Here is a 24,395-nt window from a genome sequence, read left to right as displayed (position 1 = left end):
TCTTATCTGTTCTCACAATGTCATAATGGAGATTGGACTGCGGTGATACATGGAGAAGAGTCTCACTATTTAAAAGCACCGGCAACAAGCCACAAAAATCAGAGGGGATTTCTAGGAGTATATTTACTAAACTGCAGGTTTGAAAAGTGGAGATGTTGCCTATAGCAAACAATCAGATTCTAGCTTTCATTTTGTATAATGTACTAAATAACTAATCTGGTTGCTATAGGCAACATCTCCATTTCCCCCCCAAACCTGCAGTTTAGTAAATTTACCCCTAATGTCTGTATTAATGTACAGTAGGAGGCACGTTATTTCTTCTGGCAGACAATTTCTTACTGACCACTGAAGTTACATCCGAACTCGCTCTTTATACATAATTAATATTTGTGTTATATAAATTCTGTTTCCTATGCGTGCTGACTAGGTTACTAACACAGGTACCGAGGGTATTCTGTATCTTCTCTCTAACCTACATATTTGCTGCAGTCCCTAGTTGACTTCTGGTCGGTACTAATAGAATGTGTTTAATTTGGGAGAAGGGTTACTTTGTGCACATTAAGTGATGTAAATATCCCTTTGGTATCTATGCAATCACTGTGCAGAGATGGCTTCTAATAGGCTTTCAATTGTTTGTTTTTGTTTAGCATTCTGCCATGTTTATAACAGTTGCAATTTATGATACAATGATGCACTGTATACCAGATGTACTAAAGTGCTTGCCTAAGTGCATCACTTGCCTCTCTAAGCATAATGGCACTGATGACAGCATTTATGTTTATATTTTGGGAATATTAAGCCTTTCTACAAACCAGGCAGACATCTATAAATGTCCTCTTATACATTTGCAGTTATTTAAAGTGATATTACCCTTTTTTATATAGAATTCATCAGGATACCTTGTTACCACATCTGCTACACTATCTTTCAGTTGTCCACTCTGTAGATCCCTTTACTTGCTCTGTATCCTCACTTCAAAGGACTTGCCCTTGCCCACAAAGTCCTTACCAACCGCACTCCTTACATCTCAAATCTCCTCTAGAAATGTTCTCCCTAACACCCTCTTAGAGCTGTATGTGACCTGTGCTTTGCCTCGTCTGATAACCACCTCTCACTCTTGTCTGTCTTCACCCATATTGCTGCCCACCTGTGAAATTGTTTGCCAGGCCTTATCACTCTCCCTCAGCCTGCAAATCTTTAAACACCCCCTGATAATTCAACTTTATTAGAGCTTCCCCTACTCCAACCTACACCGCTCAACCTGTACACAATCATGACCGTCCAAATCTCCACTCTGAGCCACTCCGCTCCTCTCTTCTCAGTGCAGTCCTTCTCCCTCTAGATTGTAAGCTCTAATGAGCAGGGTCTTCCTTATCCTTTGTTTTCATATGTGCATTTATTTCATCTGCCTTGTGCGTCCTTGTTTTATGTATTCCCTGTTTTCCCCATTGCCTGGAGATGCAGAGCATCGTGACACCTTACAGATTGACAACACCTATAATAATGGGTGCTGTGTTTCAGTTGAAGTGTAAATCCAATTGTAAAAATGTTTGCATGTTGTATTTCCTATACTTGTGTGGTTGACCATGCAGCAGAGATCTCGGCACAGTCGTCTTTCTATTGAGATCCGTGAGCTTGGTTTATAGTAAAATGTACTTTACAGTTCATTCACAGCCTCCCTGCTTCATTAACCTATACATTTGTATTGTTTTCAATGGTCTCCCCTTATTTTCAGGCTCAGTCAAGATTTAATGAGTCTAGTCAGAAGCTGGACCTCTTGAAGTATTCTCTAGAACAAAGACTAAGTGAACTACCGAAAAACCATCCTAAAAGTAGTATTATCATTGAGGAGCTCTCCTTGGTTGCATCTCCAACATTAAGCCCACGACAGAGCATGATCTCCACGCAGAACCAATATAGTACACTATCCAAGCCAGCTGCTCTAACAGGTACACATTAAAGGGGTGGGGGTGGCGAAAAATCATTTAATCTGTATGGCTGGGAGGGAGGATAGATAGGCAGGCTTAAAAGAGCAAGCGATTATCTATGTTGCGGTGCACTAAGCTTGCTGGGTCATCAGAGGCATCACCCCCTTTGTAAGTTCAATATATATTATTGAAATATTATACAGTACAAGCTGGTAATTAAAGGGGTGAATTTGTAATAAGGTTTGTATTGGTTTACAAAAAAAAAACATTGTAGCTGGAATTTTTCCTGCTTAAACTGGGAGAAAAATAACGTGCAGAAAAAGTATGAGTATTTGTATAGGGTATGATAGTTGCACATTGATTTGTTTTTATCCAATAAAATGTCATTTACCAAAATAGACTGGGAGCTGATTAGATTTTGATAGCCAATTAGATTTTGCTTCTGAGCCATAAACTGTTTAAGTACTTGTAATATACATGAAGCTATACCTGTATTGACATCACATCTAGCCTAATAGAAACTGTACACATTTGTTTGGTACATATAACTTCTTAGCAGCTGTGCTGTTTACAATATGCCAGGGTAGGGTGTTTGTTTTCAAGTCCTTAAGACATTTTCTTAAACTAGCGTACATTTTATTTTAGTAATAGTGGCAATTCAATGATTCATGGACTAAGATAATATTGATCTTCATGTTAATGTCTGTGTTGACCCAGATTCGAGACTATACTTTGCTGTTGCTAGTTTTTGTAAACATGACCCTTCCTGTATGTCTGCGTGTAGAGCCAGCTCCTGGCCCATGCTGTTTCTCCAACAGCGTATGCACATTATGGTTTTTACATCTACAGTCTATGTAGGTTAATTGGCTTCTTACTAACTTGGCACTAGTGTGTGTTTGCGCTAGGGTAAATTGGATTGCAGGAGGAGGGAGTGATGTGCCTGGATAAAATTCTGAGTGCACCTTGCTGAGTAATTATGTTTGCACTATGAAAGCAAAGGGTAATAAAGATTTTCTAACATTGGGGGGAATTCCATCCCCCCCCCCAAATTAGCGCAGCGGTAACCCTATTACCGTTAATACAATAAATTAAATCCTGCTTTCTGCAAAATGCAGGCCGCGTTTTTACAGTAACGCGACCAATTGAATTCCATTGTCTTAAATTTTATGGTTTCAAAAGGAACTCAAAACACATTGATACTACCGAGGAATGGTTGATAAGGGGAAATCTGTTCTGCACGATTTGCTGCCAAACATCACCATGATTTTCAGCTGTGCACATTTCCTGGTACTAGGAAACATTGCAGATTTTTTGGGGCTCCTCTAAAATCCAAGATTTTGCATCTCTGCAGAGTTCCCAAGTGACCCGGAGACACATCAGGGAGAACTGATTCACATAACAGGATGGCATGAGCCCTGTGTTCGTTCCCACATGACCCGTGTGTATATAGCAGCGTAGAAGACTGGGACGGTCATTGGATTAGTTCTCGTTTGTGGTACAGAATAGAAAATATGAACTGTGCTTTACTCATTGATTGCATTTCACAGGTACCCTAGAAGTCCGACTCATGGGCTGTCAGGATATACTGGAGAATGTCCCCGGCAGGTCCAAAGCCACTACCACTACCCTCCCGGGCTGGAGTCCGAGTGAAGCCAGATCCTCATTCATGAGCAGGACCAGTAAAACTAAAAGTGGCAGCAGTCGGAATCTCCTGAAGACAGATGACTTTTCCAGTTCAGTAACTTTTGTTATTGTTTGCTTTCATTTACATGTAATTGGCAAACTAATATCTTATGATCACTGCGTTTAAGGAAAAATGTTTTCTAGTGTTTGGTCTTAAAGTTTCCAAGTTCTTTAATCAAATTTACCCTTGAAATGTTTGGAGAGATCTGCCATCTTTATCCCTACTTGCTGCTGTGATGCCATAAATCTGCTCCATTGTCTAGTGAATATGAAGCAAATGAAGAAAAGCGACTGCTGTACTGTTATGTGAGAGCACCAACAGGCATTTACACTGCGCTGACCCATCCGCTTACCCTAATAGAACTGCAATTACACTTGACAAAATACTTTTTATTGGTGGTCAGCAGGACAGATTGTCATATTAATGTCCCCACTCATTAAATTTTTAACTGGTACAAACAAAGAATTTACAGTTAAAATTAAAATGGTCTGTTATCCTCACACATTTGGGATTGTCATTTAAAAATGATCTAGAGCAGGTTAATGGTTCTTTCCAACAGACTGAACATTTGTTCTAGCAAATGTGACTCTTTCTAAAGCACGTTCTTGTTAACCAACATGAGCACATTAAGTTGTGTGTGTATATAAGAAATATATAGAATGTTTGTTCTGGTTAGTGAAACGTATGTAGGAGGTGAGGTATATTTTCAGGCTTAATTCGTGTACTAACATAGAGTAGGGTTTTAAGGACAATCCCTAGTAAATACTGTAATTGGCAAGGAGGTGTAGTCTGTATGTGAAGCGGTTCATCTGTTCATACTGCATTGGGCTCTTTACAAACAAAAAAAAAATCTGTAATCTTTTCTTAAGCAGATATTTTGTTATTGTGGGTTTAACAGTGGAGCTTTTTGTTTCCTGCAATCCTCTTAGCCATTTAAGCTGAGTTGCTGTAATTTCCTTACAGATGAGGTCTGTGCTGTGCTGAAGCTGGACAATACCGTGGTCGGTCAGACCAACTGGAAACCTATTTCAAACCAGTCATGGGACCAGAAGTTTACACTGGAGCTAGACAGAGTATGTATAGCTCTGTGGAGCCTTAAGTCACGCTCCATGTACAAGAGGACAAGTACAGTCCCATAAAATATAACCATCGGCTTGCATTTTTGTTCAGAAGCAATAGCGCTATACATTTAAACCAGTATTTAGTTGTTTTTTTTAATCTATGCAGATCATAAAAAATATAAAATTTGAATTAGGAACTTTCAGATTCGACTTGATTAGCCAAATTTATTTGCATGATTATACCACATACATGACAATCGTTCACCTAAGCAAAACAAGTAATGTTATTACTTTGTGGTGCTCTCATCTGCCGTATGAAGTAAATAGCCAAACCTCTACTATAGCAAAATATAAATAGACACTATTAAAACAGCGCTCGAGAGCTGCACAACCATTAGTAGACCCACTCTATGTAATGCTTAAATACATGCAGCATTCACTTGTATGGGTATTGACTACACAGTTTTTTACCCAAAAACCTTACTTTTAAAATCCAGAACTATTTACGAGAATTATGGTGTGAAAAAAAAAAAAGGGATCTTTACAGCGTTATTTCAATGTCTTAAATGGCTCAATCCTTTTCTCCCACCCCACTTGGAAGAAATATCTATAATATATAGGAGAATAATTACCCACAGCAGCATTTGAAATATCCTCTCCTTATGTTGCTTGTAATGTTCTGCTGTTCAGGTATATTCAGGGAAAGGAGGAGTCCAGTTAAGCCCGGTGACCAGCCATTTCATACTGTAGATGTATAAATCCAGTTTCTGAAAACACTTTCCAGAGCTCGTACCTTTCAGCAGAGAAGTCCCCACACGTCTTTCTGTCTACCTGCTACAAATTGGTTAATTGTACCAAGAAAATGACAGCAGTGTCTCCTGGCTGACGCATTTCCTTCAATTTATTTAAACTTTTTCTAAAAGCTTTCCCATGGTTTATATTTAATAACATTAGTTAATGCAATGTGTGTTTACCGTTTTAGTCCCGAGAATTGGAGATTTCCGTCTTCTGGCGAGATTGGAGATCGCTGTGTGCAGTAAAGTTTCTGAGGTTAGAAGATTTCCTGGACAACCAGCGGCACGGCATGTGTCTGTACCTGGAGCCACAGGGCACACTCTTTGCAGAGGTTAGAGCTTTGAACACAACAACTTGCTAGCTACGCTCCATTGCCAAGCAGTCCTGCAAATGTTTGTATATTGTAAAGGTTATACTGTGATCTTTAAGCAGCTACGTTTCTTTGTTTTTAAAAGCAAAATGTTTAAAATGTCTATTTTATTATCCATCACGTACCTTTTGTTATTAAGATGCCTCCGCTGAGGGAATTGGGGACTGTGCAGAGATGGCAAAATATGACTGATTTGTAAACTTAGAATAAATTGACAGAGCAGGCAAAGGGGACAGATAAAACAGTCTGTAAGAACATACTTACCAACTTGATAAAGTTGGTTTCCCGGGAGAGGTGGGCGGGATTGGGACGGGGCTCCAAAATGCACGTCATTTTGGGCCCGCCCTCTGTGACGTAATGACGCAAGCGCGTCATTTGAAAGCGGGGGGCGGAGCCAAACGGGGAGATTCACAGGGAATCGCGGCGTTTGGGAACTAATTCTGCCCACTTCACAAGGAAGTGGGCAGATCCGGGATATTGCCACACTCTCCCGGGAGTCCGTAAAACTCTCGCAAAATGTGGGAGTCTCCCGGACATTCCGGGAGAGTTGGCAAGTATGTGTAATAAACGGCACCCCCAAACTATTGTGTGGTGTTACCGTTCCTGGAAAAGATGTACGGCTTTCAAAGGAACATAAGGGGCTTATAGGACAGACAAAAAACAAGCCAGTCTGAGTTTAGCAACACTTTTATTGATAATGGGTAAAGTCCTGCAAGAGAAATATTATAGATTCATTAATATTTTAAACCAATGCAAATGAGGGGGGAATTTGTTGGTGTAAAATGTTTAAACACGGTCCACTGAACTTAAGAATAACTTAAATACGTGTGTGTATATACACTAGTGATACTAAAGATATAATCTAATTTGTTTTTCTTATCAATGTGCAGGTTACGTTTTTCAATCCAGTTATTGAGAGAAGACCGAAGCTTCAGAGGCAAAAGAAAATATTTTCAAAACAACAAGGTAATATGGTTAAAGCTTCCAGGAAAAGCGTCATCCTTGCTGTCCCTTAATGTCAGTGCTGTCTTTGTCTGCTGTATATATTAATTGCTACAATTTTTGGGGTGTTTTGCAGGAAAAACATTCCTTCGCGCTCCACAGATGAATATTAACATTGCCACTTGGGGGCGATTGGTGAGAAGAGCAATACCCACAGTTAATCATTCTGGCACCTACAGTCCCCAGGTTTCTGTTCCTGCCTCGGTTCCAGTTGTGGACACGCAGAACGTAGAATTATCACCGTCAGCCAGGTACAGGATGGTGGAATGTTCTCAGTGTAACAATGCTAAGCGTCTATTTCCCTTTCTTTGCCCACTGCTAGTTACATTTTAAGATGTAATTATTAATCATATTTTAGGCAACATTACTTTTTTGCGCATTAACTTTCATACTATAAGCTTGGGCTCCAAATCACTTTAGTTAGCAAATGCTTATTACATGCTGTCCTTCTCTCCTCTGAATGTACTAGTTTTCAACCCTTGTATGTGCTTTTTGCTGTACTATGGAAATGACAATGGGTCACATGAGTCTGTTTTGTTGCCACAAGTAAAATCCTAAAACTTAGATATTCTTTCTTGAAGCGAGTCTCCTATAGGCAAGTTGGACTTTGAAATAGAACCAGAAGCACCTGCTGCTCCACCTCGAGTATCTTCACTAGACCTTGATCACTATCAATCTTCATCAGAAATCAAGACCTCAAGCATATCCGCTCAGGTAACATCTATTGTGAAGGGATAACTCTGGTTATGTTGGCCATCTTTTTCCTGCAGATATTTCCAGAAACCTTCACCTGTACAATAGACATTGGCCTCTCCTGGAGGTATAAATTCAGAGTTTCTGTGACAGTGTGACGTAGTGACCGTTTAAACAAAAGTCTGTGTCTCATTAGATATCATCTAGCATCTGATTTTTAACTGAATTGTAATGGTGTTTAATTCATATAGGTCAGTGTAGGACCTGCATACAATGTGGTGCCCATGACACTGGGATGCAGGCTTAAATGTTTTGACCAAAATATAAACCAATACCTCATGTTTATATTTTGCTAGCTCCACACAGATATGCAATGTTAAGGATAAGCGCTGACAACAACTGTCTTTGTTTTGTATACATATATGGGCATTTATATAGCCCCGCAGCTGGTACCATATATAATATGGGCAATACGGAGCATGGGCGTATTTCTTCTTCGTGTTTCAATGGGATAAAAAAATAAAACTTCCATTTAAAGAAGCTATTGAAATCACGCAAATCTTAATGTATACTTACTACATTTCTTCTCCTAACCAAACACCTCCTCATGATAAATGTGCCATTCTTGGATAACCCTGGGCTGTCTGGCAGTAAGAAAGCTGCTTGCTGCTGTGTCCCTCAACGAAAACCTATATTAAAGTTTTAAATATAATTTGCTTACTTAACGCCTCAAGGGGAATTTTGTGCCTCTTTTAGTAGGTTACTGTCCCTTTGTTATTCTTTTATGGTTACAAAGACCTAGAAAAACAAATGTCTGTAGATTCTGAGCATGTCGCTACAAATGAAGACTAAAATCTATACATTAAGGGAAAACTGCAGGTGAACAGAATGCATATTTAAACCTTCCTCCAGCTACAATTATTATGGGCGGCCCATGCCCACGGCTGCCATGCGTCCTATCAGCTGCCATAGCCTAATGTTACATTGCAGCTGTGACCTACAGGCTGCCGGTGCTCTAGAATACAGTGTGAAGGTTCCAAGGTGATCAGGGTTTGTGGAACTCTAGAGCCATGGACCCCACCGGGCGCAAGCAGTTTGTGGATATACACATTTTATTTGTATATATATTTTATTTGTCTTTGTTTTGTTTTTAAATAGGACACAGGACCAAATCATGAATTTTCAAATAATAGAAACAGTGTAGCTAAAAAATCCACAACAGACCTAACAAATGAAGAAGAGATCACAGTATCAGACCTGGATTATAGTGCACTGCGAGAGACTGAGGAAAGACGGTAATGTTACCTGCCTTACTACGGTTTTATTTGTAGTTTGTCTCTTCTATGGTTTCTGTTTGCTTAACAAATGGCGTCTCAACAGTTTGCTTAATATCTTCCCCAGAGGGCCGCAGCGGTTTCAGTTCAGTCAGCAGGACTTCCGGTGTTGTGCCGTATTGGGAAGAGGACATTTTGGAAAAGTATGTTGGCTGGAGTTTTCTGTTGCTTCATAAGTGTCCCACACTAGATTGTGTGTATTGACTGCTTTGTTTAATTACAGGTGCTGCTGGCAGAGTACAAGAACACTAATGAAATGTTTGCTATCAAAGCCTTAAAAAAAGGAGACATTGTATCCCGTGATGAGGTTGACAGGTATGATGAAGCATTTGGGCGTTTTATAAATTACCCCCTCCCCCCACCCCTTCTTCTTTTTTTTTTTTTTTTTTCTTTTGTAACATAGATGACATTTGATCAGTTCAGGATGAGGTGAGGACTATAAGTAAAGTTAGTGATACTGCCCTCTTGTGGTGGTCCATTTTTACAGCTTTGGCATAGCTCAGAGCAGTCATAGCAAGGACAAGGTTTACTTGGCTGCTTCCAAATTGAAATCGGTCTTTCAATACTCTGGCGTTTTTTCAGGGCTTGTTAGGAGTGCTTGAAGAACCATAAGTTTGAATAGATTAAGTGCTGGCTATATAAGTGGTTAAGTTTCAACCTGCTGATAATGTTAAGATGCTTTCAGTGGTAGAAGCGGTTTCCTGAACGTGTATTAGAGAGGATCTGCAGGCAGTGTACCCCCTCCCACACTCCACTGGCTGACATCTTGTGATCGTCAACCTGCTACAACCAATATTTGTTCAATCGGTACCGTTCCCCATGATTACCACCATCTAGGTAGCATACTTAGCAACTCACATATGTTTAGTTTATTTTTAGACCATAGTTAAACCCATATGTTTTACTGTCTCCCTCAAAAAAAGCTACTCCCAACTCTCTATTCAATTTTCTGCCTACACGTAAGTGGTAATAATCTTGAGAGGCTCCAGCGTCTCAAGAGCTGACTGTCCTATAGATTGTAAGCTTGTGAGCAGGGTTCTCTTACCTCTCTGTCTGTATGTATTACCCAGTATTGTCTAATCAATGTTTGTTCCCAATTGTAAAGCGCTACGGAATTTGCTGGCGCTATATAAATAAATGATGATGATGATATTTCAAATACAAATGACTATTAAAGGCGCAACTTTTTTTTTTTTTTATAAATCTTTTTTTTAATCTAACTTTTATTTCTGGTTACGGAAAATAAGTCAATATATGGCTTAGTGTAAAGCTCTTGATACTATGTGGCTACAACTTGTCTTTTGTTTTGTTTTCTTCTAGCCTTATGTGTGAGAAACGCATTTTTGAAACTGTGAATAGTGTGCGGCACCCGTTTTTAGTGAACCTGTTTGCTTGTTTCCAAACCAAAGATCATGTCTGTTTTGTAATGGAATACGCGGCTGGAGGAGACTTAATGATGCATATTCACACTGATGTGTTTTCTGAACCTAGAGCTGTGTAAGTCATTTTATACTTTCCTCCTATCTCATGTTTGAAGGTAAAATTATCATGTCCCCTTCCAGCCACATGGATGGTTTTTACTATATTTATACTCCTAAGTATTGGGTAGCCCCAAAAATATATACAGAGGAACCATATTCTAGTACAGAACTTGATTGTAAAAGCTAGAAAAAGGTGCACTCTCCTGAGTTAGGTGAGAACCTGCAGTCCGTACTAAATTTTCAGCTGCATCATATTGGAAATAGTAACATTTATGTGCTTTTTACACATCTACTGGTCTCTGGAGCAGGATGCAGATGAACAAACTTTCACGGTCTCTTCCCAAGCTCTCTTCATAGTGGTTTTACAAAAAAAAAACAAACAACCACCTAGTAATTCTTAGTGGTGTAATAATTGGGAGAGCCAAGGCCCTTATCCTTCCCATCTCCCTTCCACTTGTTATCCTTCTGTGCTGTAGCCTAATGTAAGTGTTGGCACCAAAACTCTCGCTCAGTTCTGTAACAACGACGCCAACATATAACCCGCGTAGCAGGATTTCTCAGGGGTGGTTTTGCATGGAGATACTGGCCAAATAATTAGAATTTCTGAAAGTGTTACTTTTTCTCCTCTGTCTGGGACTTACAGACATTGCCAGATAAAGATGCTAGTTAGTTACTTTGAAGCTCAAATTACTGTTACATTTTTAAAAAGTAACTCCCATTTAAAGAGCACACACATTTTGTCCCTGCACATACTTACACATCATTATACAACGGTTTACTATACTCTCCTGCTTCCCCCCCCTTATACAGTGCAGCAGACAATGTGTAATAGAAGGAGAGGGTGCACAGAACTTTCACAGCTTCATATGATGGATCTGGAGTCTTGCATATCTACATTGCTGCCCAGATGTCCATGGCTTGTTATGATGTGATAGTAGTGTTATACTATGCCACACAACACCTAATAATGAGACTGGGGGCAATAAGCAGATTCATTCATATTGCTGTTTAGAAGAGGAGAGCACAGAAGTTGTGGTCTCTCGCAGTCAGTACTGGATGGATACGGCAATTTTATAATGAACGTCTATAAATATTTTAGGGTAAAGAGAAAATTGGTTTAATGGGCGTTACTTTTTAAAGCAACAAGTGCTAGCGGAAAATGCTGCAGTAAATTGAGGGACTAAAAAGGCATTATAAATAAAAGAAATTTGGAAATATAAATCTTCTGACTGTTGTCAGCATCGGCTTGAAAGTTTTATTCCGTCTCAAGCCTATTTCCACATTTAGAAAACACACTGCTAATAAGTGTACAGTTCTGTGATTCTCAGACGTGTAAACGTTGTCTCTTCTGCTGAATTTACCAGGATGATATTTGCCAGAGCAGTTCAGCAATTACAAAGCTATTATTTTATCCTCTTCACAGGTTCTATGCAGCATGTGTGGTTCTGGGCCTTCAGTATTTACATGAGCACAAGATTGTTTATAGGTGAGTTACTCTTCATGCTGAATTTTGCCAATTTTTTATTTTTAATTATTTCTTACTTGGCACCCCTGAGTGCCTGAGCCGTTCTTTCTTCAAGTGTCAGACCAGTCTAGTTATGTCATAAATACAGAGAATTATTTTGCGAGTGCAGCAAATAAAATCATATAATTAAAACTAGCTAAACTGAAAGCAAGACTCAGTGAATTGATACCCTATGTGCCACTCGGCATTCCCTAAAAATAAATAACTACTCAAAAGCAGCCATAAACCATTTAAAAAGGAGATGCTACATTTTTTAAATTCAATCTGTATTCCTGAAAAGTTTCCATCCTAACATACTTTTGATAGAAGAAATGGTTATTTCTAGGTTTCTGGCTGAGTATCTCACAAACCCTACTTCACAAATTGATAATCCATTTATTCTTTAACAGATTACACCTGTTAAGTTATATAAAATGTGCACTTCTCAGAGTGCGTGTTGCATTCTGGGTGGTGGTGATGGGATGGGATGTCCATCCCGGTGGCCGTTATAGTGAGCAGAATGCTCAGCTTTCAGCTGGTCCAGTTATTCCAGCGCCCATACCTCTGCCTGGGATCTCGCATGTAACAAGACAAAGCAACGTATTGCATCTCCTTGTTGGTAGGGGAGGTGGCGATTCAGCCTCCTGTAGAGAAGGAATATAGTAATGATCAGCTCCGATTGCTATACATCAGCCTATGCAGACATGAAGACATGAAGATAAGTGATGAGCTCCTTATACTGCACAGTATATGGTGGTATACATAGTCTAGTTTCCTTCTAATGTATAGTGGGGCAAATTTTTGGTTTGTTGCACTATTGTTTAAATTAACTTTTTTTTTTTTTTTCTTTACATGGTGATGCAGAGATTTGAAGTTGGATAATCTGTTGTTGGATACAGAAGGATTTGTGAAAATTGCAGACTTTGGTCTTTGCAAAGAAGGTAATATCGCATGTGCCCTGCCAGATATGCCTGTAATGATCCTGCTATGGAAGTACAATCCAGAGCAATGTCTGTTAGCTATACATTCTGCTCTCCTGTATAAACAATCTATTTTTAATATTGTTTAACAATATTAAATGATCATGAAGAGTTCTCTGTGGGCTTATTACACACTAGGAGAAGAGTTTAAAAAGGATATATTTAGTTTGAAAAGCGGCATTTGTTGTTGAAACAATCATACAAATGTTTTTTCACAAATCCTAAACTAGAAGCGCCTTTATATTAATGCTATTGTATTGTATACACAGAGTTTTCATTGCCACTACAGCTTTGCACAAATTGCGTTGTCTCTCTATGTACCTGATGTTAAAAAGTTGGTAGGGAAAATGAAAACTAATAATTCTGGATCAATGCACCACTATGCTGTGGATCTCTAAAGACAATTTGCAATAATATATACTTTGAGTAGCTCTGGCATGTTAACATTTCACACCAAGAATAAAATAAAGGTCTCTAATAAAGAGTTAAACAACTTTTTTTTTTTTTTTTTTCCTGGTTGTGTATTTCTAGGTGAATATTGATATACTGATATGAGTTTAGGTATAGCACAGGGAAGTGACCTACTGTTCAGACATGAAACACTTTATCTTCTCTTCCATTAAGGAATGGGTTTTGGGGACCGAACTAGCACTTTTTGTGGAACCCCAGAATTCCTGGCACCAGAAGTACTTACAGAAACGTCGTACACCAGAGCAGTGGACTGGTGGGGGCTGGGTGTCCTCATCTATGAAATGCTTGTTGGGGAGGTAGGTATATCCGGGCACAAATTGTTTTTAAATGTGTTTAATCGACTAGTGGGATGACTAAACCAGACATGGCATAAACCATCCCCGATTTTGTATTATAAACAAAAAAGATATATTTGAAAGAGAGATATATTTAATTTAATTATATTCAGATCGTTTTAGAACATACCTAGATTCAGCAGACGCGCATGTATGTCATACCGCCACTTCTACCTTTATTGTAATACTATCAAATTCCATTCACTTTTAGCTTTCATACCATCCCTTCTAAACCTCCTCTTTGACCTCTGTATTGATAGATATGTATATTTTTTGGGGTGGGAGGAGGGATTTCAATATTTGATTTCTCCTTTAAGTCCTCTTTTTTTGCATCTATCTCTTATGTCTGTTTTCTTTTCAAGATGTATTATTCCCACTTGTAATTCTGTTCTGTAATAACGCTATTCCGTGGGTCTGACTTAAGGAATACTGTGTATGCAACATTAGAGTTCACATTACACTAATGATGAGGGAGCCGTGCTGTTGGGACCTAACCTAGTTTGCTGGTATATTACTTTCTGCCTGTTATGCGTCATACACTCATGTCCTTTTCCCCATACAGTATATGGGATGTTCTTTAGTGAAAATTGATTTCAGGTTTATAGTAAAAAAAAAAAAAAAAAAAAAAAAAATTTTTTTTTTTTTTTTTTTAAACCTTTAAGAAAGAAGGAAAAATAAAAAGTATCATGTCCAGTAGGAGGTGTTTAAATACAATCTTGTATTGTGTGTCTTTGTGTTGGTACCACTTCAAAGCTTACACTTTCCTGAACCGATGTATTCCCCTATCTTGTATTGCACAGTCCCCCTTTCCTGGAGATGATGAAGAGGAAGTATTTGACAGTATAGTCAATGATGAAGTTCGATACCCGCGGTTCCTGTCTACAGAAGCCATCTCTATTATGAGAAGAGTAAGTTACCAGTGTCACGTGTGATACTATTTGTGATCTTTACCCAGACCTTTTATTTTATTTCCTTGTATGGGTTTGTTCATTGAATCCAGTGCTGTTCTCATGGGGTTAGTTACTGATATACATGTGAACTGTGATCATAAAAGAACAGTTTTATTACTAGTAGTTTTATGCAGTCTGGAACAGTTTTTGGACTATTGCTACCAGCTCCAAACGTTGAAATCTTGCATCAAGTTGGTAAAGGTTTTACTCATCCTGGAGGTTTCCTGAGTCCTTGGGTTGTGATCACCCCAAGTTAGAACTCCAGAATATCGCAGTATACAGTACTAGTGTGTCACTGTTTATGTTGGGGGTGGGGGTGTAACACCTGTGATTTCTTTAACAGAATTTTACAATTAGTAATTTACCATGGTGCTTTGCTAATGATTGTAAATTAGCAATAATGTCTGAAATATTTTTTTCCCTCTTGTGAATACTTTGTTGAAAAAAAATAAAAAATGCGTACTTTTTTCAGCTATTAAGGAGAAATCCAGAGCGCCGCCTAGGGGCCAGTGAAAAGGATGCAGAAGATGTGAGGAAACATCCGTTTTTCAGAGTAAGTTGCTTTCTAACCAGGCAATGTATAGAGAAAATTACTATGATGGAAGTAATGGTACAGACGGCTGCTCATAATTTTGGCATCGTAAGGACATGTTTTTAGAAAGCTGTGAAGCACCTGTGGATTGACCCAGGAGTTTGCTGAAACTAATGTAGTAAACTGTGGTGGTTCTCCAGATGTGGTAACCAGCTCATATTAGACCTGAAACAGTGGATGTATATCAAGTGTACGCCAAACCTCCGGGCCACCCTAATCCTCTGTTTCATGTCACTTGCTTGTATTATAATTCCTTCAATGTATGGTGCTGCGTAATATAACTGCATTATATAAATAAAAGATGATAATCCCTGACTTTTAATCTAACATTTTTCTATTGGTAATGTGCTCATAATTGGTGAACTCCCCCCAAATGCTTCTGTTCTACAGCAGGTGATAAAACACTACTGTGAACAGCTTCTGTTTACCATGGTGTGGCAGGATGGTCTTCCTCTGCCACACTGTCTATTTAATACCACTAATTGCCACCAGCAATCTGACACAGTGGAGACATAAAAAGATAGGGAGGCAGAGTAAGTCTAGTTATAAAATGACACTGGACTTAATCTGCCACCCGGTTTCCTTTTTGGAGTCTTAAACAGTTTAGTTGAGTTTCCTTCTTATTGTCAGTAAGACTGTTACTGAACACTCCTACCTGCCACCAGACACTTGCCAACAGCGCAATAGTTGTATGAGGATAGTGCTGCCACCATCAGCTCCTTCATCGGCACCTGTAACTGCTTACTTCTGGTTAATTGGTATAGCTGCTTCAGCTCCTCTTTGTTGGTGATTGTCTGGTACCTCCTGATTGCTTATATGGAGCAGGACTGCTGGGTAGCGGGTAGTGTGTTGATGCAGGGATGCTGTGGTCATCACAGGACAGCCAGGGAACATATTAGAGCTTTGGCTGGTATCTGTTGGCCACTGGATATAGCGGCCAATAGGTATTGGGCAGAATCTTGAAGCAATGATGGTTTATTGCTCTGAAAAGTGTTTTTATAAGGACTGTTGCACACTAGTTTAAGGTACTACTGATAATCCAGAAGTATAGATGGAATACAAAATGCAGCTCTTTATACAGTTTCGGGGGAGAATCCTGCTCATACTTGGCACCCCAGTATATTACATTCACACTTGAATTTAGCAGAATTTAAACTTAAGAAAATTTACATCAAGCTGTGATTTCCCAAATTACTTGCTGTTTTCATTATTCAGGTAGCTTCCCTATATTTTGAACAATCAAGACACACGGGATAAAAATGATAGACCTCCTGATGTACATTCAAGTTAGAGATGTGTTGGTCACTCTTTGATCAAAGGCTTAATTAATATGGAATTTAATTTCTTTAAAAATGTTTAAGTAGTTGCCTCCAAAATGGCATATTATCTCAGAAATAAATAAGTTTCCAATGCAAACATCCATACGTTTGCCGTGATATACATTGGCGCGCTGCGCCACTAATAGAAATAGTTATGGTACAAATTAATTTCAAAGTGGTCCAGCCACGCATGGTTTTACCTGCAGGCACCTTATGCTGATTCTAGAGCTGGTATACAGTATGGGCCATGGCTGTCCTTTGTTTAAATAGTTAATGTCCGCAATGTACTTATCATTTTAAATGTTTTTTCTTCTCTCAGCATATAGACTGGCATGCGTTATTGGCAAAGAAAGTGAAGCCCCCATTCGTGCCCACAATCAAAGGACGGGAAGACGTGAGCAATTTTGACGATGAATTTACCTCAGAAGCCCCCATTCTAACCCCTCCTCGGGAGCCAAGGTTGCTAACAGAGGATGAGCAAGAAGCATTCAGAGATTTTGACTATGTTGCAGATTGGTGTTGAGAGGGAGGACACTGTGAAACTGGAGAGAACTGGCTTGCAAAATGACAGCAGGAAAAGCAAAAACGGTCCTCACTGCTTTGTGCCATCTTCAGTCCCTGATTTTATTTTATTTTTTAAATCACATGAAGATTCTTTTTAAAGTACTTTTTCTTTATAAATGTGTGTGAACTCTACAACAGAGCGGCCACTTTGAACATACACCCATATTTTTTTAACCGAGCACTGGAAAGCGACTTTACACCTGGTCCGTTGAACACAAGGATGCAGGCCCTGCAATACTCACATACATATCTGCCCTCCACCCTCTCTTGCTGACTCTATACCTGCGGATAATGGAACTTTTTGGTTTATAACAAAAATACAAAACAATGATTTAAATTTACTTACATATACTTCATTTTAAAAATGATTTGCTGAGCCTGTACCTTGAACTTAAAGCAGCTCAAGCTTTGCAATAAGAATTTTAATGTCCCAGTGAAAAGCTAGGATCGTGTTAAATATTAGAATTCTCGCCCCCCCCCCCCAAGACCCTTTTGAAACAAAAAACAGAATATACTTTTAACAACATTTCTTAAGTGCTTTCAGGGAAAGGTCAATCAAAAAGCTTTCCAAGCAAGAGCCTCTGAAACAAAAAATAATGGGAAAAATCTGTAATCTGACTGAAAAACTGGTAGATAGAGCTTAGTGTGGAGTACTAACCTATTTAGCTGTGGCATCTACAGTTAATCTAGTTTTCAGTTACACTGAGCTTTGCTTGGTCAAGATATAAAATTTCCTCTAATTATTGCATTGGGCTTTGGTCTTTTTCTTATGTGCATCCACTGTGATGCTGGTTGCAGCTGGTGACCTTTCCATAAACCAACAACGGAGCATCCACTACAGAAAGCTAGAATACAAAATGTCAAGTAGCTCTATCCCCGCTAACACTATTTTACCAGTGTCACTGGTTATGTATGGGTGCAGTGATCTGACTCGGGCACCTATAGGAGAAGGGATATTCTTATAACTACACTGGGCCACTTGAATACATGATTCTGTGTGTCATGTACTTCATCCACCTAACCATGTTTACAAAAACAAAACTAGTCAATAATGTAGCTGCAACCTGCCGCCTTGTCCCCAGATTTCGCTGCATGGACCATACCTCTTTTATTATGCTGTTTTACGGCATGGCGCAGTCCAGTTAGTACAGCAGTGTTTTCAACTAAGTCCAATTTTGAATGTAAATGCCACAAATAATCCGTCTCCATTTTGTCCTGGTTATCGTTGTCCTTGGGTTTGCATTAATGATCTGCAACAAGATGCCTTGTATTTGTGAAAGTCCTACGATATTTATTAGAAAAAGTTTTGTCCGTTGTTATCCTTTTTTTTTTTTTTTTAAATGCCTTAACACTGAGACAACCATAAGCTTCCAACAGACAGTGTACCAAAGTCACTTGCCAAATACTTTGCCTTGCAGCATTCTATCTACGTAGATGCCAGTGTGTCCAGCAACACATTGCTCAACAGTGGTGTTATGGCTCCTGTGCCAATGAAAGAGGAGGGGACACGCAAGATGTTTGTATTATGAACACACGCTATCTGTTAAAGGGAAGAGTCATGTAGCCTGTCATTTTATTTGTGACTATTTACACAATAGTAATTGGTCTGTAAACAGACTTTAGTGAAAGTGGGTGAAGAAAATGCTATTTCAGTGCTTTACCTTATAAAATGACATGGTGCAGTGCTGTAACCAACAGCAACCTAGTTGTCATTTGCTTTCTAAAGTGAAAACAATTTTCTTGGTTGCTATGGGTAACAGTACATTGCACCATGTGATTAAATGAGCACCTAGGTACACTCATTGTAGTTTGTGTCTGGGCTCCCTGTTGTTCAAGTGAAATGTAAGGATAACTTGTGTTCCTTTAACCACATGCAGGAAAGATGGGGTTGGAACACGTGTGTATGTGGGAGCTCTAATAGAATCGTGAGGACTGATAGTATGATGGCAGCCAATGGAAAGACTTGCTGTTTAAAAAAAAAAAAAAAATAGTGCTCCCGCTTGACATAATGCTCAGAAAAATTGTCCACGTTTCCCATATATTTTTTAGTATCTGTTCCTCTTCATTTTGCATCGATTGTTGCATTCCCCATGTTGTAATTGTGTATCTATTCTAATTTACAAAGAGTTTCTGTAGTAATCCCGAATGATGAAGTGTTGATGGCCTCCAATACTTGGAGATAAAGTGCTCTCTGGATCAACTTGTACCCATGCTGGGAATACATGCTACAATCATGTTTCTTACGCATTCCCTACACGTGTATTTATGGAACTTGTCATATTTTCGGATGTGAACTGCTTGGCAATGACTACATGGACTGAGGATAATCTACCATTTGATAAAAGTACACTAAATCAACACGCGGGCCACTGGATTTCTCATTCTCAAGCATCCGAGGGTAAACGCAATATGTTGTAACAGAATGTATAAATATTTTTGATATTGTATATTTTATAATCCTATTGTAACACTAATTGTAGCTGTACCTCAAGTCTGAAGAGTAAGGCTTACGTTCTGCCTTTTTGGTGGGCTCTGTTGAACCCTTCCAACAGTAGAGATTTAATTTTTTTTTTTTTTTTGTTTACTAGAGATCAGAAACTAGTAAATGTTTTGTATGTCTAAGATCGCTCATATTTCCTTGTTTATCTGGGCTGTTCATAAAGTAGATGTAGAACACGGTAAGTACCTCACACGGAATGGACTTGTGTTGCCGAAGAAATCAATCGGCTCTTTAGCATCAAGGAAATGTACCATTTGGAATCCATATATCTTATAGTAAATGCATTAAAAGTGTAATGAACCGTATACAGCATATTAAAGTGCATCTCGTCCTTGCACACAGTGGAAGCAGCCATTAATAATCCTAAGAATGCAGCCTCCATTTACTGTAACTGGTAACATCACAAATGTTCCTCGGTCCTCTGTGTGGTCACTAGTTCCTGGAATTGCTAGGCTGCATTCTCATGAATATCAGTGGAAAACCACACAATGGCTGCATCCTAATGTTGAAACCATATCAGCTGCATAAATGCCACCATATGATGGGTATTGTATTTACAAAGGAAATATGAGCAGGAGGCTAGTACTGATTTTTTTTTTTTTTTTTTTTTTGTTGGTAAATAACCTTTTTTATTTTTAGATACTATGCTTTTGAGGTGCATTTTTTTTCTATTTGATTGATTTATGTAGTAAGACCGCTGTGTGCAAAAAGGCTTTAGTATCTTAACTGACAGATTATCAATGTAAACCACATATTGTACATAACTTCTAGTTTAATGGAATCACTAGACATTATAAGCCAGGGTATGTCACAAACGTAAGCTGAAAAAGAAGCACTAATTTTAGAAGGTTTTTGTTTTGTTCTTGTTTTTTTTATACAAATAACTATTTTTAGGCAAATTATGATTTTAAACTCTAGATTGTAAATATATTTTGCTATAGCTGTAAGTGGCTGCTAAAGCACTTTGTAAGGAAATTAGAGTATTTTTAGGATGGTACACTATGCATTGATATTAAATGTGCCTTTAAGAAATGTCATTCTACAATGGAGTGTTTTTGCAATCATTAAGTCATATGAATGCACAAATTAAAACCTTTCAAATAGATTTCAAGTCTCAAGTATGTGTAATTGTTTCCTGGATGGTTTTACTGAAAAGTGTTTAAACTCTAATCTACATGTAACAGACCCTGTTTAATTTGCAAAAAACATTGTCCGAAACCCACGACACAGCATCATGTACCTCAAACAGAAAGATTGTAGCAAAGTAGACTTATAGCTTGCTGGTGTCAATGGCTATTTTCTAAGTGGTTTTACATCCAAAATCTCTTCATAAAAGGCAAACATGACACAAACTTGCCACGATCAAATTAAATACCTAAAGTCATGGGCAAAAGTTTTGAGAATTACACACATTTTTCAATCTGCTGCCTCATTTTTTATGATGGCAATTTGCATATACTCCAGAATGTCATGAGTGATCAGAAGAATTGCAATTTCAAAGTCCCTCTCTGCCATGACAATGAACTTAATCCCAAAAACATTTTCACTGCATTTCAGCCTTGCCACAAAAGGACCCGCTGACATCAGGTCAGTGATTCTCTCATTAACAGTGTTGACAAGAACAAGGCTGGAGCTCACTCTGTCATGCTGATTGAGTTAGAATAACAGATTGGAAGCTTTAAAAGGAGGGTGGTGTTTGAAATATTTTTTTCCACCATGGTTATCTGCAAGGAAACACGTGCATTCATCATTGCTTTGTACAAAAAGGGCTTCACAGGCAAGGATATGGCTGCTAGTAAGATTGCACCTAAATCAACCATTTATCGGATCATCAAGAACTTCAAGGTGAGAGGTTGAATAGTTGTGAAGAAGGCTTCAGGGCGTCCAAGAAAGTCCAGCAAGTGCCAGGACCATCTCCTAAAGTTCATTCAGCTGTGGGATCGGGGCACCACCAGTACAGAGCTTGCTTAGGAATGGCAGCAGGCAGGTGTGAGTGCATTTGCACACACCGTGAGGTGAAGAATTTTGGAGGACGGCCTGGTGTCAAGAAGGCCAGCAAAGAAGCTACTTCTCTCCAGGAAAAACATCAGGGACAGACTGATATTCTGCAAAAGGTACAAGGATTGAACTACTGAGGACTGGGGTAAGTCATTATCTCTGATCCTCTTTCAGATTGTTAGGGGAGTCTGGATAAACGCTTGTCCGGAGAAGGAAAGGTGAGTGCTACCATCAGTGTTGTAAAGCATCCTGAGACCATTCATGTGTGGGGTAGCTTCTCAGCCAAGGGCGTGGGCTCACTCACAATTTTGCCTAAGAATACAGCCATGAATAAAGAATGGTACCAAAACTTCCTCCAAGAGCAATAGTGATAACTAAGTGGCTTGGGGATCAAAACATCGAACTTTTAGGTCCATGACCAGGAAACTCCCCAGACTTTAATCCCATTGAAACGTGTGATCAATCCTCAAGAGGCAGGTGGATAAACAAAAACCCACAAATTCTGACAAACTTCAAGCATTGATAAGGCAAGAATGGGCAGCCATCAGTCAGTATGTGGCCCAGAAGGTGATTGGCAGCATGCCAGGGCGCATTGCAGAGGTCTTCAAAAAGAAGGGTCAACACTAAAATATTGACTCTTTGCATAAACTTAATGTAATTGTCAATAAAAGCCTTTGACACTTATGAAATGCTTGTAATTTCACTCCAGTATACCGTAGCAACATCTGACAAAAAGGTCTACAAACACTGATGCAGCAAACTTTCTGAAAAACCAATACTTGTGTCCTTCTCAAAACTTTTGGCCATGACACTAAAAAGTATTGAATGCAGTTAATTTATCAGGGGGAGACCTTCAGTTATGGTTCTTATACCTGTCCTCCAGTGTGAAGCCCTGATTTGGATAATAGATTCCCAAACCTGTCCTTTGGTATCCTCAACAGTGCATGGTTTGTAGATCATCTCACAGATTAACCAGGGTTATTCCTGGAGAACAGGTGAGTAAATTAAATAGGTTTAAGATTCCTAAAACATGCCTTGTTTTTATAAGGTCAGAAGAAAGTTATGTTCTCTGGGTTTCTCCATTTCAGTCCTTGAGGACTGTTAACACCATATCATTTGTGATTCTATTATGAGCCCTGAAAAATATTCAATTAGCACTACAATGGCTCTTTAAAGTAAGCAAAATATACTCCTTTTAATTTCCTTGAAGTACTCAATGGTAGCCTTAAAAAAAATAAAAATGGATTAACCCTTAGCTGAATGAATACAAGAAAAAGTTGACACACCGGGGATGTGGTGATTCCTCCCTTTTGTCTTTGAGTAACTTCTCAAGCTGTTTGAAAAAACATAAGTAGATAACATGGATGGAATATTGGGGCTTCCATGGAGTACTTCAAGGAAATTAAATTATTGGTGACTAATTTATCATCCTTAGACTTCATGGAAGCCCTATAAAATGGGATGTACAAAAGCAATAAAAGTGTTTGCTTGAAAAAAATATAAGTAGATAACATCTAGACATTTTTTTTAAACATCTTGAGAACTTACTTGGACAAAGGAGGAAGGAATCGCCACATCCCTGTTTTTGTTTTTAAAAAGAGAAAAAAAAAAGTTTGATTAGGGTGGGTGCAAAAATCAAGCAATCCAATGCCATTCAGAAAGTATGAAGCCTGCTGCTTTCCATAGATAATTTATTGAAGCCTGAGTCTGTGTGCCCAGGAGGTTGTCACCAACCTTGTGGGATGCACCCTCAGTATTTTTGGTACCACACGTCTGTCCTCCTTATAAGCTTGTGTAATGAATGTTCTCATCTTGCAACAGTATTTGAATGAAGCTTCCCCTTGGCGTAGACATTCAGGAAATGCAGAGGTGACTTTTCTTTCTGAATTTCTTTTGTTTTCACAAGATACACAGAAATTGTTGTAATCAGGTCTAGAGTACATATTCTTTTCTTTCACTTTCATTAGTTGGCTTTGGACGGAAATACAATTTGATATGAAAAGCAGGATTTGTTTGTTGCACTACTTAACCAGTTTACATGTTCAAAATAGTTCCTTACATTATAAAGTCTTAAGTTCACCCACTCTTCTAGTAAATGTGATTGTCACTGAGAATAGTACCTTAATTGCGTGGCATTTAGATGTAATTTCATGTAAGGGTTCAAAGGACTCTGACATTAGAGCCTCCAAAACAAGGTTAAGGTCCAAAAGTGCCATAAAATATTTGATGCATGGATGAATTCGCTGCTTGAAATAAATCTTCCCTGCAGATAATTGTAAGTTTATCTTGTGTGCAGGAAGACACTAATTGCCGAAGCCTCCAATGTATTAAGAGCAAGGGTCTTCTGTAAACCATCTTGAAGGGAATCCAACTTTGCACCAAAGTGTGAATGGGTTTCAAACTAATACCCTATGGAAGAATTTCTTGCTTGCAAGAATACCTCATTCACCTTGTCAGAAAATCCTTTAATATTGAGCAATGACAGCTTGCTTTTCAAACCACCATGGAAAAAGTCTCTGGATTTGGGTGAAAAATAGTGCTTTGCACAAAATCTGGCCACAGAGGCAGAAGCCAAGATTGTTCTAGGACAGGGTTGGCTAACCTGTGATACTCCAGGTGTTGTGAAACTACAAGTCCCAGCATGCTTTGCCAATATGTAGCATCTTATTGCTGGAAGGGTATGCTGGGACATGTAGTTTCACAACACCTGGAGTGTCACAGGTTAGCAAACACTGCTCAAGGAGCATTTTCCTTGCCACTGCAAACCACTATCAATGACTCCAGAATGTAAGGACTGCTATGGTTTCATTGCACTCGCACTGAAAATCAAGAGC

The 24,395-nt window shown here is 38.8% G+C and overlaps 1 protein-coding gene across 1 annotated transcript in view; it reads left to right on the top strand.

Annotated features, from left to right (window-relative positions):
* The window catches only part of PKN2 (protein kinase N2), an 81,906-nt gene extending 61,238 nt beyond the window's left edge, over positions 1 to 20,668 (top strand). The window contains exons 6-22 of the mRNA XM_075182406.1: positions 1,736 to 1,949; positions 3,476 to 3,661; positions 4,576 to 4,685; positions 5,656 to 5,799; positions 6,729 to 6,804; positions 6,917 to 7,091; positions 7,422 to 7,554; positions 8,692 to 8,828; positions 8,935 to 9,010; positions 9,091 to 9,182; positions 10,188 to 10,364; positions 11,772 to 11,834; positions 12,717 to 12,793; positions 13,457 to 13,599; positions 14,439 to 14,546; positions 15,061 to 15,141; positions 16,819 to 20,668. Coding sequence (XP_075038507.1) covers positions 1,736 to 1,949; positions 3,476 to 3,661; positions 4,576 to 4,685; positions 5,656 to 5,799; positions 6,729 to 6,804; positions 6,917 to 7,091; positions 7,422 to 7,554; positions 8,692 to 8,828; positions 8,935 to 9,010; positions 9,091 to 9,182; positions 10,188 to 10,364; positions 11,772 to 11,834; positions 12,717 to 12,793; positions 13,457 to 13,599; positions 14,439 to 14,546; positions 15,061 to 15,141; positions 16,819 to 17,022 — 2,196 coding nt within the window. The 3' untranslated portion in view covers positions 17,023 to 20,668. The remainder of the gene's footprint in view (positions 1 to 1,735; positions 1,950 to 3,475; positions 3,662 to 4,575; positions 4,686 to 5,655; positions 5,800 to 6,728; positions 6,805 to 6,916; positions 7,092 to 7,421; positions 7,555 to 8,691; positions 8,829 to 8,934; positions 9,011 to 9,090; positions 9,183 to 10,187; positions 10,365 to 11,771; positions 11,835 to 12,716; positions 12,794 to 13,456; positions 13,600 to 14,438; positions 14,547 to 15,060; positions 15,142 to 16,818) is intronic.
* The last annotated feature ends 3,727 nt before the right edge of the window (positions 20,669 to 24,395 follow it).

Source organism: Mixophyes fleayi, chromosome 8, assembly GCF_038048845.1.
Source record: "Mixophyes fleayi isolate aMixFle1 chromosome 8, aMixFle1.hap1, whole genome shotgun sequence".
Lineage (NCBI taxonomy): Eukaryota > Metazoa > Chordata > Amphibia > Anura > Limnodynastidae > Mixophyes > Mixophyes fleayi.
Note: the sequence above shows the minus strand (reverse complement) of the source record. Positions and strands in the feature narration are given on the sequence as shown.